At 55.3% G+C, this 12,132-nt stretch overlaps 1 protein-coding gene across 1 annotated transcript; it reads right to left on the bottom strand.

Annotated features, from left to right (window-relative positions):
- Positions 1-3,853: 3,853 nt before the first annotated feature.
- Positions 3,854-9,783, bottom strand: BEST2 (bestrophin 2). Its single transcript, XM_024237662.3, has 9 exons — positions 9,584-9,783; positions 8,950-9,044; positions 7,533-7,766; positions 7,287-7,441; positions 6,864-6,941; positions 6,553-6,705; positions 6,385-6,465; positions 6,025-6,179; positions 3,854-4,636 (listed from the first exon to the last, which is right to left on the bottom strand). Exons 1-9 carry the CDS (start codon positions 9,733-9,735, stop codon positions 4,210-4,212), a joined length of 1,530 nt encoding a protein of 509 aa, XP_024093430.1. The 5' UTR covers positions 9,736-9,783; the 3' UTR covers positions 3,854-4,209.
- Between the last annotated feature and the right edge of the window lie 2,349 nt (positions 9,784-12,132).

Below are 12,132 nucleotides of genomic sequence, written 5' to 3'. Positions count from 1 at the left end.
AGTGGCATGATCTTGGCTCACTGCAACCTCTGCCTCCTGGATTCAAGGGATTTTCCTGCTTCAGCCTCCTGAGTAGCTGGGACCACTTGCACATGCCACCATGCCTGACTAATTTTTGTATTGTTAGTAGAGACGGGGTTTCACCATGTTGGCCAGGGTGTTCTTGAACTCCTGACCTCAGATGATCCACCCACCTCAGCCTCCTAAAGTGCTGGGGTTACAGGAGTTAGCCACCACTCCCGGCCACTAAGCTTTTCTTAAAAGCAGTGGGCTAAACCCTGGCCCACTTTATTTCCCTCGCCTTGGTGCCCAGAATTACCAGAGTGAACCACCACCGTGGAACAATCACAGCTCGCTGCAGCCTGGGCAACAAGAGTGAGACGCCATCTAAAAAAAAATAAAAGAAAAAGAAAAATGGCCCAGAAAGGAGGCCTCACCAAGGAAGTGACATTATTGAAGCAGAGACCTGAAGGAGGTAAGGGAGAGGCCACGTAAGTATCTGGGGAAGATCCAGGCAGAACAGTTTGCACAAAGGCCCTGAGATGACACCTCGCTTGGTGTGCTAGAGGGACAGTCAGGGGACCAGAGTGGCTGGAGTGGAGTGAAGAAGAAAGCAGAAGGCCGGGCGCAGTGGCTCACGCTCATGCCTGTAATCCCAGCACTTAGGAGGCCGAGGCTGGTGGATCACGAGGTCGGGAGATCGAGACCATCCTGGCTAACATGGTGAAACCCTGTCTGTACTAAAAATACAAAAAAATTAGCCGGGCATGGTGGCAGGTGCCTGTAGTCCCAGCTACTTGGGAGGCTGAGGCAGGAGAATGGCATGAACCCAGGAGGCAGAGGTTGCAGTGAGCCGAGATTGTGCCACTGCACTCCAGCCTGGGCGACAGAGCGAGACTCTGTCTCAAAAAATAAAAGGAAAGCAGAAGGCTGGGTGTGGTGGCTCACACCTGTAATCACAGCAGTTTGGGAGGCTGAGGCAGGTGGATCACAGGGTCAGGAGATCAAGACCATCCTGGCTAACACGGTGAAACCCTGTCACTACTAAAAATACAAAAAAAAGCAGCCGGGCGCGGTGGCTCACGTCTGTAATCACAACACTTTGGGAGGCTGAGATGGGCGGATCACCTGAGGTCAGAAGTTTGAGACCAGCCTGACCAACATGGAGAAACGCCGTCTCTACTAAAAAAAACATACAAAATTAGCTGGATGTGGTGGCATACGCCTGTAGTCCCAGCTACTCGGGAGGCTGAGGCAGGAGAATGGGGTGAACCCGGGAGGCAGAGCTTGCTTGCAGTGAGCCGAGATGGCTCCACTGGCACTCCAGCCTGGGCGACACAGCGAGACTCTGTCTCAAAAAAAAAGAAAAAGAAAGCAGATGAGGGTGGGGAGATTATTCAGGGACTTGTGGGCTGCAGAGAGTACTTTTATTCTAAGTGTGGTGGGAGCCACGGAAGAGTCTAAGCAAAGGAAGGATGTGACCTGGCTCGGGTGTTCATAGGCGCCCTCTGGTGGCCACTCTGGGAGAAACAGGCTTAGGAGGCCAGGGCCAGAGCTTGAAGACCAGGTTGGTAGTCCAGGTGGGTGGGTGGGTGGGTGATAGTGAGGGCTCTGGCCAGGCTGGGGTCCTGGAGGAGTGAGAAATGGTTGGATTCTAGATACGATTTAAAGGCAAAGCTGGCAGGGCACGGTGGCTCACGCCTGTGATCCCAGCACTTTGGCTGGCCAACATGGTGAAACCCCGTCTCTAGTAAAAATACAAAAATTAGCTGGGTGTAGTGGGCGCCTGTAATCCAAGCTACTTGGGAGGCTGAGCAGGAGAATCACTTGAACCCGGGAGGCGAAGGTTGCAGTGAGCCAAGATCATGCCATTGCAATACAGCCTGGTGACAAGAGTGAAATTCCGTCTCAAAAATAAAAATAAAAATAAAGGCAAAGCTCGGCCGGGCGCGGCGACTCACGCCTGTAATCCCAGCACTTTGGGAGGCTGAGGCGGGCGGATCACCTGAGGTCAGGAGTTCGAGACCAGCCTCAACATGGAGAAACCCCGTCTCTACTAAAAGTACAAAATTAGCCGGGCGTAGTGGTGCATGCCTGTAATCTCAGCTACTTGGGAGGCTGAGGCAGGAGAATTGCTTGAACATGGGAGGCGGAGGTTGCAGTGAGCCGAGATCGCACCATTGCACTCCAGCCTGGGCAACAAGAGCAAAACTCCGTCTCAAAATAAATAAATAAATAAATAAAATAAAAATAAAGGCAAAGCTAATAAGATTTGCTGCTGGGTTGGTGTGGCCGCTGGGTTGATGTGATGGCCTGTGGCGGGAATAGGAATCCACATGACTTGTTTTGGCCTTATCACCTGGAAGGACAAAGCTAACACACAGGGTGGGGTGGACTGGGGGGCTGATTAGGAGCTGGATTTCAAGTGTGTTATGTTTGAAGTGTCTGTGACATCTCTGCAAGGAGGCATCTAAGAGGCAGTTGGCTTTCTGGGTCTACAGTTAGAGAACGGATCCTGGCTGGATTTCTTTTTCTTCCTTCTTTTTCTTTCCTTTTCTTTCTTTTTCTTTTTTAGATGGGATTTCACTCTGTTACCGCCCAGGCTTGAGTGCAGTGGCACAATCTCACTGCAACCTCCATTTCTTGGGTTCAAGCGATTCTCCTGCTTCAACCTGTGAGTAGCTGAGATTATAGGTGCCCACCACCTCGCCTGGCTAATTTTTGTATTTTTAGTAGAGACGGGCTTTCACCGTGTTGGCCAGGCCTGTCTGCAGCTCCTGACGTCAAATGATCCACCTATCTCCGCCTCCCAGCTGGGATTACAGGTGTGAGCCCCACCGCACCAGGCCTTCAGGCCTTTTTTTTTTTTTTTTTTTTTTTTTTGAGACAGGGTCTCACTGTGTTGCCTAGGCTGGAGTGCAGTGGCATGACCATAGCTCACTGCCTTGGCTGGACTTTTATATTCAGGAGTCATCAGGAGTCCGTGTGATATTAAATTAGTAAAACCTGAAGCCCTGAGGGCCTGAGAATGCAGAGGCTTGAGGCAAGAAGAACCCATGATCCTGGGACAGTGGCTGGCTCATTAATGAGTAATGCCAGGGCACTGATGTGGGTGTTTCAGACAGCAGAGTTTGGGAAGAATTAAGCAGGGCACCATCACAAAACCTGGAAGAGGTGAAACCCCGTCTCTACTAAAAATACAAAAAATTAGGTGTGGTGGTGCGCACCTGTAATCCCAGTTACTCGGGGGGCTGAGGCACAAGAATCCCTTGAACCAGGGAGGTGGAGGTTGCAGTGACCCAAGATCGTGGCACTCTACTCCAGCCTGGGTGATGAAATGAGACTCTGTCTCAAAGGAAAAAAAAAACCTAGAATAAGCTGGGCATGGTGGTTGTGGTGGAGAAGGAGGAGAAGGAAGAAGAAGAAAGAAGAAACCTGCAGCCGGGCTTGGTGGCTCACGCCTGTAATCCCGGCACTTTGGGAGGCAGAGGCAGGTGGATCACCTGAAGTCAAGAGGTTGAGACCAGCCTGGCCAACATGGTGAAACCCCCTCTCTACTAAAAAAAAAAAAAAAAAATTAGCTGGGTGTGGGTGTGGTGGTGCATGCCTGTAATCCCAGATACTTGGGAGGCTGAGGCAGGAGAATTGCTTGGGCCTGGGAGGCGGAGGTTGCAGTGAGCAGAAATCACACCATTGCACTCCAGGCTGGGCAACAGAGAGAGACTGCGTCTCAAAAAAAAAAAAAAAAAAAAAAAGGAACCTGAAAGAACTCCCAAATTTTACTTAGGACAATGGATAATGTCTGGCAGGAGAAATCAGACTAACAACGTTTGAGTAAAAATCACTAGCAATTTATTGAGCACCTACTGTATACCAAATGCTTTAATGCCATTCTTTCATCCTCATGACAACTCGATGAGGTAGTCAGTCACATCTTCACTTGAAGGAAATAATTCAGGCAGGACACTGATGGAGACCTCTCAGGCAGTGGGGGTTGGGAAGTAGAGCTGGTGGTCAGGGCGGGCTGGTCCAAGAGTCTGGAAGAACTCCCGCCCCTAACACAGCGCCAAACCCAGGCGGGCAGCGAGAGCTGGTCAAAAGTGTAGGTGGACTTTACAAAGGCACACGAGGCTTATGCAGACCAGGACACCTGCCTGGGTGCCGTGCAGGGACTGGTTCCCTGTCCTTAGGGGGCTGGGCTCTAAGATCTCAGGCCAGATTCTCCTCCTCCTCGCCAATAGGGCTGGGCAGCCAGGGTGGAGCCGGACCCCGCGGCCCGGGCATGGTCACGATGCTGAAGGGCTCGACAGGCCCAGGGATGAGGGTAGGCGGTTCGGGACCCGCAGGGGGCGGGGGCTCGGGCTCAGGCAGGCCGGGGTCGAGCAGCGGGTCCCCGCAACTGCACTCCGGGGCCGCGCCTTCGGGGACAACCGCGCATGAGCAGCTGGCCCCAGTAGACGCCTCCGACACGCAGCTATTCTTGCGGAGTAGAAAGGACAGGCGCCGGCCCAGCGGGCCTCCCGCGGCCATGCCCGCGCCCGCCGGCAGGAGGCGCTGCAGGAAGTCGCCGGGCGCCTCGCCCATCGGTCCATCCGAGCCGTCCAGCCGCTGGAACTGCATGTCTTCTTTGGCCAGCCTGCGGGACCGACAGTGGGCCAGCGCTGCGGCCTCGCCTCTTGTTGATAGAGCAGGGTCCCAGGCGGGCTGATTTCCCTGACTCCACCCACTGCTTTGTCCCACTTATCCCCAAAGACCTTAGCTCCTAAACACAGAGCCTGGCCTCACCCTGTGTTTGCACTTCAACTTGGATCTTCAACCTCAGTCGTGGCTCAGCCCCATTTCCTTTTTTATTGTTATTTTATTTTATTTTATTATTTTTTGAGACGGAGTCTCGCTGTTGCCCAGGCTGGAGTGCAGTGGCGCGATCTCGGCTCACCACAACCTTCGCCTCCCGGGTTCAAGCGATTCTCCTGTCTCAGCCTCCTGAGTACCTGCGACTACAAGGTGCGTGCCACCACACCGGCAAATTTTTGTATTTTTAGTAGAGATGGGGTTTCACTATGTTGGCCTGGCTAGTCTCTAACCCCTGACCTCGTGATCCGCCCACCTTGGCCTCTCAAAGTGCTGGGATTACAGGCGTGAGCCACCGCACCTGGCCTATTTTTATTTTTTGAAATGGAGTTTTACTCATGTGGCCCAGGCTGGAGTGCAATGGCGCAATCTCGGCTCACTGCAACCTCTGCCTCCCAGGTTCAAGTTATTCTCCTGCCTCAGCCTCCCGATTAGCTGGGATTACAGGCGTGAGCCACCAAGCCCGGCCAATTTTGTATTTTTAGTAGAGACAGGGTTTCACTATATTGGCCAGGCTGGTCTCAAACTCGTGACCTCAAATGATCCACCTGCCTTGGCCTCCCAAAGTGCTGGGATTACAGGCATAAGCCACTGCGCCTGGCCTTTATTTTCATTTTTTAAGAGACAGGCTCTTGCTCTGTTGCCCGGGCTGGAGTACAGTGGTGTGATTATGGCTCACTGCAGCCTTGAACTCCTCGGCTCAAGCAATCCTCCCACCTCAGCCTCCTGAATAGCTGGAACTACAGGCGTGCACCACCATGCTTGGCTAATTTTTTATTTTTAGTAGAGACAGGGTTCTCACTATGTTTCCCAGGCTGGTCTGAACTCCTGGGCTCGCTCAAAGGATCCTCCTGCCTCAGCCTCCCAAAGTACTGGGATTACAGGCATGAGCCACTGCTCCTGGCCTCAGCCCTCATCTCCTTTGGAATCACCTCTGACCCGTCTGATCCTCGCTGACCTCAGCCCTTAGCTCTGTCCCCAGTCAGTGGCCCAGTCTCAGACCTTGACCTTGTCCCCTGACTCCTATCTTAGCTTCTGACATTATCACAGTCCTGAGACTTTAGCTCTTATCCCCATCTCTAGAATTGATTCCCCTTAACCTTTTCAATCAGATGTGCCCCGCCAGAGCCATAAGCCCTGCCCCACGCGGCCCTGCCCACCCAACTGGCTCACGTGATGTCAAAGGTGGAGCCCTGGAAGGAAGGCTGCCGCAGCTGGAAGACAGTAGCCGCTGTGTACGGGGCGCGAGCCTCGGCTGCATCCCAGTACAAGTCCTTCTCCAGCACAGCCAGGTCATCATACATCTCGTCCACTGCCAGCATGGACACCTACGGGTGCAAACACACAGGGTAAAGTGGGGGCAGGGCAACCCGCCAGGACCACAGGGTGGACCCCTTCGGGTGGGTGCAGACCACAGAGGGAAGGATGGTTGGGGCGAGACCTGGCAAGACTTGGCAGGGGTGGGACCAGAACCCTGTTGGGCACTCCGGGATGGTCGCCACCTGGAAGTCTCACCTGGAAACTGAGTCTCACCTGGAAGTTTCTATCGATCAGAAAGTTGGTCTCAAAGTCATCGTCGTCCTCTCCGAAGGGGTTGATGAGCTGCTCAGCTACCTGAGAGGAGAGGGAGGAGTTAGGTGGAGATTTGGGAACCCCATGCCCGCCCCACCCACGAAATTCCAGCCTGGATCACCCATCTACCTTGAGCCAGCCAGCGTAGAAGAAGAACTGCAAGAGGGTGAAGATGGGCACACACAGGTCTAGGTCATGGTCTTTGTAACCCTGAGCCGGGTCCAAGAACTGGCGACCAATGAGGCAAGCCAGGAAGTAGCTGTACAGTGCGATGGTCACCACCTGGGCAGGGCGGGGCAGGGCTCAGGGGGGTCATTGAGGGCCAAGGCTAAGATTGGGCATCATTATGATGGGGGTCTTAGCTAGTTCTCGGTTTCCCCTTGGAAACCAGGCATCAGGGCCACTGACACCGAATATAAAAAGAGGCATGATGGGGTTACCTGGGTGTAGACGAGGGGTACGCTAATCCAGTCATAGTGAAAGAGCATTCCACATTTGCCCCGAAAAACATTCAGCTCCTGGGGGTGGATACAGGTCATGAGGAGGCCTGAATGGTGAGCTCACACAGGGATATTAAGTGTAGGTAAGTGGGATGGAGGTGGGTGGTCACCTGGTGGGAATTGGGAGTGTGCTTTGGGGGTTCCAGGGAGGGTATTTGGTGGTGAGTGTGCACCTGGATGAGGGACCATGCACCCAGGGGCTGCCCCTCAAGGGCATTGGAATCAGCCCCATGGAGGTAAGAGTGCACATGGAGGTAAGAGTGCATCGGCCTCGTGGGGGTGCTTGGAGGGCCGCCGTTGACACAGCTCCAGGGGTACAATTTTCCTGGTATTCTATATGAATGACCTCCTGGTTGGGCCCACCTCGAGCAGCAATTTAAGGGCGCTGTTGTCGCGGATGCGGCCCTCGCGTCGGGCTTGCGCCGCCAGGTTGGAGAACCAGACGCAGGGCACCCAGTACTTGTTATAGGAAGAGTTCAGGTTTTCAAACTTCTTGCGCTCCTCGCGGGTCATAAACCCTGGAGGAAAGGGGTCAGGGATAGCTCGCCCCTTGCCCCCCTCCACCCGGTCCTTGCCCGGTCTCTGCCCTGCCTCTGGCCGAGTACTCACCAGCCTCCACCACGTGGTCTATGGTGGGGAAGCGCTTGAACACCGCGGTGCTGACGGAGCGCAGGATGAGCACGGCCGAGAGCCCTGCGTAGCGCATGAGTGTGCGCCGATAGAGGCGGCCGCGGTCGTCGCGTCCGTGAACGGTGCCCGCCACCACGCACATGAGTGCGTCGGGCAGCGGCATGCATAGGTACTGGCTCCACCAGCGGTTTACCACCAGCGTCACATAAAAGCCTGCAAGGGAGCGGGGAATGGGGGCTCAGTGGGGACACCAGGGCCAGGGGTTTGGGGGCCCAGGTTGTGGGAGAGGGGGCAACATAAGGTCTGCATAAAGGAAACCCGAGCGTGCTGGCCAACCTGACCACGTTTGGGCTGGGAACTTGGGGGTCCAGCCCTGAGGTCAGAAAGGACAGTTGCCGGGCGCGGTGGCTCACGCCTGTAATCCCAGCTCCTTGGGAGGCCGAGGAGGGTGGATCATGAGGTCAGGAGTTTGAGACCAGCCTGACCAGCATGGTGAAACTCCGTGTCTACTAAAAATACAAAAATTAGCTGGGCATGGTGGCGCACCTGTAGTCTCAGCTATTCGGGAGGCTGAGGCAGAAGAATCACTTGAACCCGGGAGGCGGAGGTTGCAGTGAGCTGAGATCGCACTATTGCACTCCAGCCTGGGAGACAGAGCGAGACTCCATCTCAAAAAAAAAAAAAAAAAATGCAGAGCAGCCCTTTGGGTCACTGGCTACTCAGGAGTCACCTCAGATGTGACATTGGGATCCCAGTACGGGGATAGAGGCACAAAGCCCATGTTAGGGGCACCTGGGCAGACTGTTGCTTGCTGTGAAGGCATAGGGTCCTAAAACAAGGGGAGAGGGGCCTGGTTTGTGGGGGTGTACACCGGGGACACCTGGTCAGGCTTGTCACAATAGCCACACCTGGCCCCTGAGCCAGGAACTTCTGAAGGGGTTGGGGACAGGGTCTACATCAGGGAGCCTTGGGCAGGCTGGGGTCACATGTGGTCACTAGGGGTCCAGGACTTGACAGAGAAATGCCCCCAGGCTGGAATTGAGAGGATGGAGTCCTATGGGGTCCCTGGAGGGTTAGGGGTTTGTCCCCCCAGTAACACAACAGACACTGGTGAGAATCCCCAGGGTGACCAGGAATAAGCCCTGTGTGTAAGATGGAGCTCTCCTGGGGGCACCTCAGGGGGCACTGTGACCCCAGGTGACACCCCAGGTCTCAGAGTGTAGGGCCACATCTGTCATCTTCATGATATGGATCCAAAAATGGGGGGGGCAGTGCTGTCGGGGTTGGATTTGAGGGGGGAGTCTCAGAGGGGCAGGAATGAGGGCTCCTCAAAACGCATGAATGGATATGGGTTTCTCAGGGACATGGGAACGGGGGACTTGGGGTTGGACCGCACCAAGCACGAAGGAGACAGGGATGAGGCTGGCATACTGGTCACAGTAAATCACAAGCTTCTCAAAGTAGCGCTTCTGCCCTTCGGTCAGCACAAAGCTGCAGGATGGAGATGAGGGGTCACAGGTCACAGGGGTGACTCCATCCCCAGCTTCAGATCTCTCTTGCTGTGCCCCTCACCCTGGCTTCTTTCATAATAGCTGCCCCCGGCCAGGTGCTGTGGGTCACGCCTGTAATCCCAGCACTTTGGGAGGCTGAGGCAGGAGGATCACTTGAGGTCAGAAGTTTGAGACCAGCCCAGCCAACCTGGTGAAACCTCATCTCTACTAAAAATACAAAAAAATTAGCCAGCCATTGTGGCTGGCACCCATAATCCCAGCAACTCGGGAGGCTGAGGCAGGAGAATCGCTTGAACCTGGGAGGCAGAGGTTGCAGCGAGACGAGATTATGCCACTGCACTTCAGCCTGGGTGACAGAGCGAGACTCCATCTCAATTTTAAAAATATAGCTATATAAACTTATATATCTATATTTTTATATATAAATATATATATAAATAAATACACACACACACACACACACACACACAATAGCTGCTCCCCCTCTGCTAGGACATGAGCACCCCGGGGCAGCCTCACCGGTAGGCAGCACTCAGCGCCATGTAGAACCCGAGGAAGCAGAGCAGCTCTCGCCACAGGAGTTTATAGATGCTCCCACGCCACAGCAGCAGCAGCTGGGAGAAGCCACCGAAGCGGGCGTTCGCCACTCGGGCTGTGTAGGTGACGGTCATCGTGGCACCCGGCAGGTGTGGCCAAGGGAGAGTGGGTGGCCCGGGTGGGGGCTGCGGTTGGGGGTGGAGAGGTGCGGGGATAACTGAGCACAGGGATTCCACCCATGTTCCGGCCAGCCACCCCTTCAGTCCTGACCCTTGCCTGAGTTGCCTTCTCCTCCCAGCTTTACTCAGCCTAGTCCAGCCCCCAGTGCCCCTCCCTGACCTGCGTCTCAGGCTGTCCCCTTCCCTGGACTCCTGGCCGCAGGCTCTGGTACCTGTCGTCCCCCACCACCAAGACCCTTTAGTCCCTGCAGTCAACTCCCGAGTCACCCTCTGCCCGATCCCCTTCACCTAGAGGCCACCTGTAGCATCCCCCATTCCACAAGTCCCCAGCGCCTGAGTTTCTAGGTTCTCAAGGCTCCACCTCCCCCAAATTCTCTCCCTCAGCCCCTATTTCTGGCTCCCCCTTCTCCACTTCCCCAACTCCCAGTCTTGACCCATTCCGCTCCCTGCACTCCCTCCGAAGCCCTGTCCCTAAGCCTCCGGGTCCCCTAGCCCCCACTGCCCCAGCCTGTGCACCTTCCACTTAATGGCCCTGGCTCCCCCCACTCCCTTTTCCTCCAGGATCTGCCTTGACCTTTCCTCTCTCCGTTCCCCTCCAGCCTTCCAAGCCCTCCACTCCCTGCCCCGGGAGGACTCCGGATGCATTCCTGCCCGCAGGTTCCCTCTTCCCTCAGGGCCCCCTATTTCCTCAAGCCTGGGCTCATCTCACCTGTGTTGAAGGTGGCCGGTGCAGGGACCCACAGGAACAGGGATGGAATGGGCGGGTGGCTTTGGCGTTGGGTGGGGCTGGGGAGTGGGCGTGCCCCCTTTCCTGGTCCTCCTCCCTCGGCTGGGCTGTAGCTTCAGAACTTTGTTTGGAGTCCCACAAGTTTGTTACCTGGCACTGGGGGAGAAATCCGCCTCGTCCTCCCTTGCCCCTCCCTGTTCCCCTCCCAGTCGCTCACCGGCAGGTCCTAGGGATCTGGAACCCAGAGGTTGGGGGAGGAGGCAGGGACGGTCTTTTTCCCAGTCCCAGAAACACACACACTGCTCAGTGAGGCTGGGTCACTCCACAGTCACCTGTAATCACACGGTGTCACAGAGATGCACGCAGAAACACACATCATAGTCCCAGAAGCAAATCTAGCTGCTGTTAAGACAGCCTCAGCCAGGCACGATGGCTCACACTTGTAATTTTAGCACTTTGGGAGGCTTAGGTGGGAGGATCACTTGAGCCAGGAGTTCGAGACCAGCCTGGGCAACATAGTGAGATCCCCATCTCTATTGAAAAAACAAAAAGACAGCCTCACATAACTATGGTGACCCAGAGGAGCAGTACGCACCATCACAGAACCTTCCAGAGTCACACAAGACACACCTACCTCAACCCCCCCTGCCCCCATCATGCATATATAAGGCAGGTGGACCCTGACATACTAGGCTCTCCTCTCTCTCACACACGGTGCTCCCAACGGTCTGAATTCCCTCATGATCATGCCATGTAACAAAGACACCCACACAACCAGCCAAGCGCCAGACCCCACCCAGACCTCAGAATGCCTTCACACACACAGTCATACTCCACTGCAAGCAGGTTTTATTCCCGATCTCCCCTGTGCAAAGATGCACCCATGATCACACACCAAATGCAAAAACCCTTTCCTCAGTGCGGTGGCACACAATCCCAGGCTCAGAGCGGGGCCTGAGGTTCACCAATCTTGCAAAGACACACACAACAGCCACCCCTCCCTCAAGGGTCCCCCCTAGCTATCACCGCTGGTGAAACTCACCAGCATTTGTACACCAATATGTGAAGGCAACCCCCTTTCCAACGCTCCCTTCCGGTGGCAGGCCCACACACACAGGTCTCAGATACTCTCAGCATTGCCATGAACACACAAGCTTGGGGACACAAAACCTTGTCCTGCATTTGGCATGGATTCTGGGCAGATGTTCATTCTTCACAGACACACCTGTAAAGGGGACACTCCCAGCCTAGTACAAACAGTACCCACTCCCCCTCCATTGCCCAGCCTGGAGGACATTAACACACAGATTGGTGTGGGAGGGGCAGAGGCTCAGGGGTCAAACCCTGGGATGGGCATCCTAGAGTGCTCAGGAGCCCCTCGTGCATTCTGCAGAGCCCCGCCCGAGGTTCCAAGCCCAGCAGGCTGGGACGCCGTGTTCCCAGACTGGCAGATGTTCACCCTGCCCGGGGTAATTAGGAACCCGCCTGGGCTGGTCACCGTGTGACCCATGCCTTCGCTGTCCAGCTGCTGGACAGCCCATAAATGGGGGCAAGGGGGCAGCTGGGGCGGTGCCGTCAGCTGCGGAACCTGGCAAGGTGGTGGCAGGCTCAGTGCTGATGAGCTC

Source organism: Pongo abelii, chromosome 20 (genome assembly GCF_028885655.2).
Source record: "Pongo abelii isolate AG06213 chromosome 20, NHGRI_mPonAbe1-v2.0_pri, whole genome shotgun sequence".
NCBI lineage: Eukaryota > Metazoa > Chordata > Mammalia > Primates > Hominidae > Pongo > Pongo abelii.
Note: the sequence above shows the minus strand (reverse complement) of the source record. Positions and strands in the feature narration are given on the sequence as shown.